Source organism: Myotis brandtii, unplaced genomic scaffold, assembly GCF_000412655.1.
Source record: "Myotis brandtii unplaced genomic scaffold, ASM41265v1 scaffold395, whole genome shotgun sequence".
NCBI lineage: Eukaryota > Metazoa > Chordata > Mammalia > Chiroptera > Vespertilionidae > Myotis > Myotis brandtii.
In genome coordinates this window covers 3,151,425-3,152,004 of record NW_005365155.1, presented here as the reverse complement: position 1 = coordinate 3,152,004, position 580 = coordinate 3,151,425, and the positions used below count along the sequence as shown (strand labels likewise).

At 57.9% G+C, this 580-nt stretch overlaps 1 protein-coding gene across 1 annotated transcript in view; it reads right to left on the bottom strand.

Moving 5' to 3' along the window:
* SYNJ2 (synaptojanin 2) overlaps window positions 1-379 on the bottom strand; it is a gene marked incomplete at its 5' end in the record, with an annotated part of 68,620 nt that extends 68,241 nt beyond the window's left edge. Inside the window, one exon of the mRNA XM_014545041.1 lies at window positions 280-379. Within this exon, the coding sequence (XP_014400527.1) occupies window positions 280-379 (100 nt within the window). The remainder of the gene's footprint in view (window positions 1-279) is intronic.
* Between the last annotated feature and the right edge of the window lie 201 nt (window positions 380-580).

Genomic DNA, 580 nt, shown 5'->3' with positions numbered 1-580 from the left:
CCACACACACACACATACACACTGACGCTCAGGTCCCGATGGGCAAACAACAAAGGGGACCTTTCTTTGCACCCAAGGCCAGAAGCAACACAGACAGGTGAGAACCGGCTGCACTCACCTTGACCTTCCCGGCATGGAGGAGCAGGCTCGGCAAAACAAACATTCAAAAGATCACACAGTTAAAAGGCGACGCCTGAATCTGGCAGGCTTTCCAAACTAACAAGAGAGGCCCTGCCGGGCGGGCAGGCTGACAGCTGCTGCTCGCGGGAGGATACTCACCAGATTTTAACCTGAGCTCTCCCAGGCAGCCGTAGGCGTCGGTGAGCTTCCCGTACTGGCCTCTGATGACCTCCTTCTCGGCGGGCGCTGGGGGACAAGCACATCACAGACAACATCAGCGGGTCTCCCGCAGGAGTTCGCTCCCCGCAGCCTTCCGCCGCTCCCACCCACTCGAAAAAGAAAACGCAGAGACAATAGCTCAGCCCCAGTAAAGCGTGTGGAGGTTTGAGGTTTCAGGATCAGCGAATCACCAGGCAGCAGGGATGTAGACCTCCCCGCGAAAGGCTTGCTCTCTGCAGGC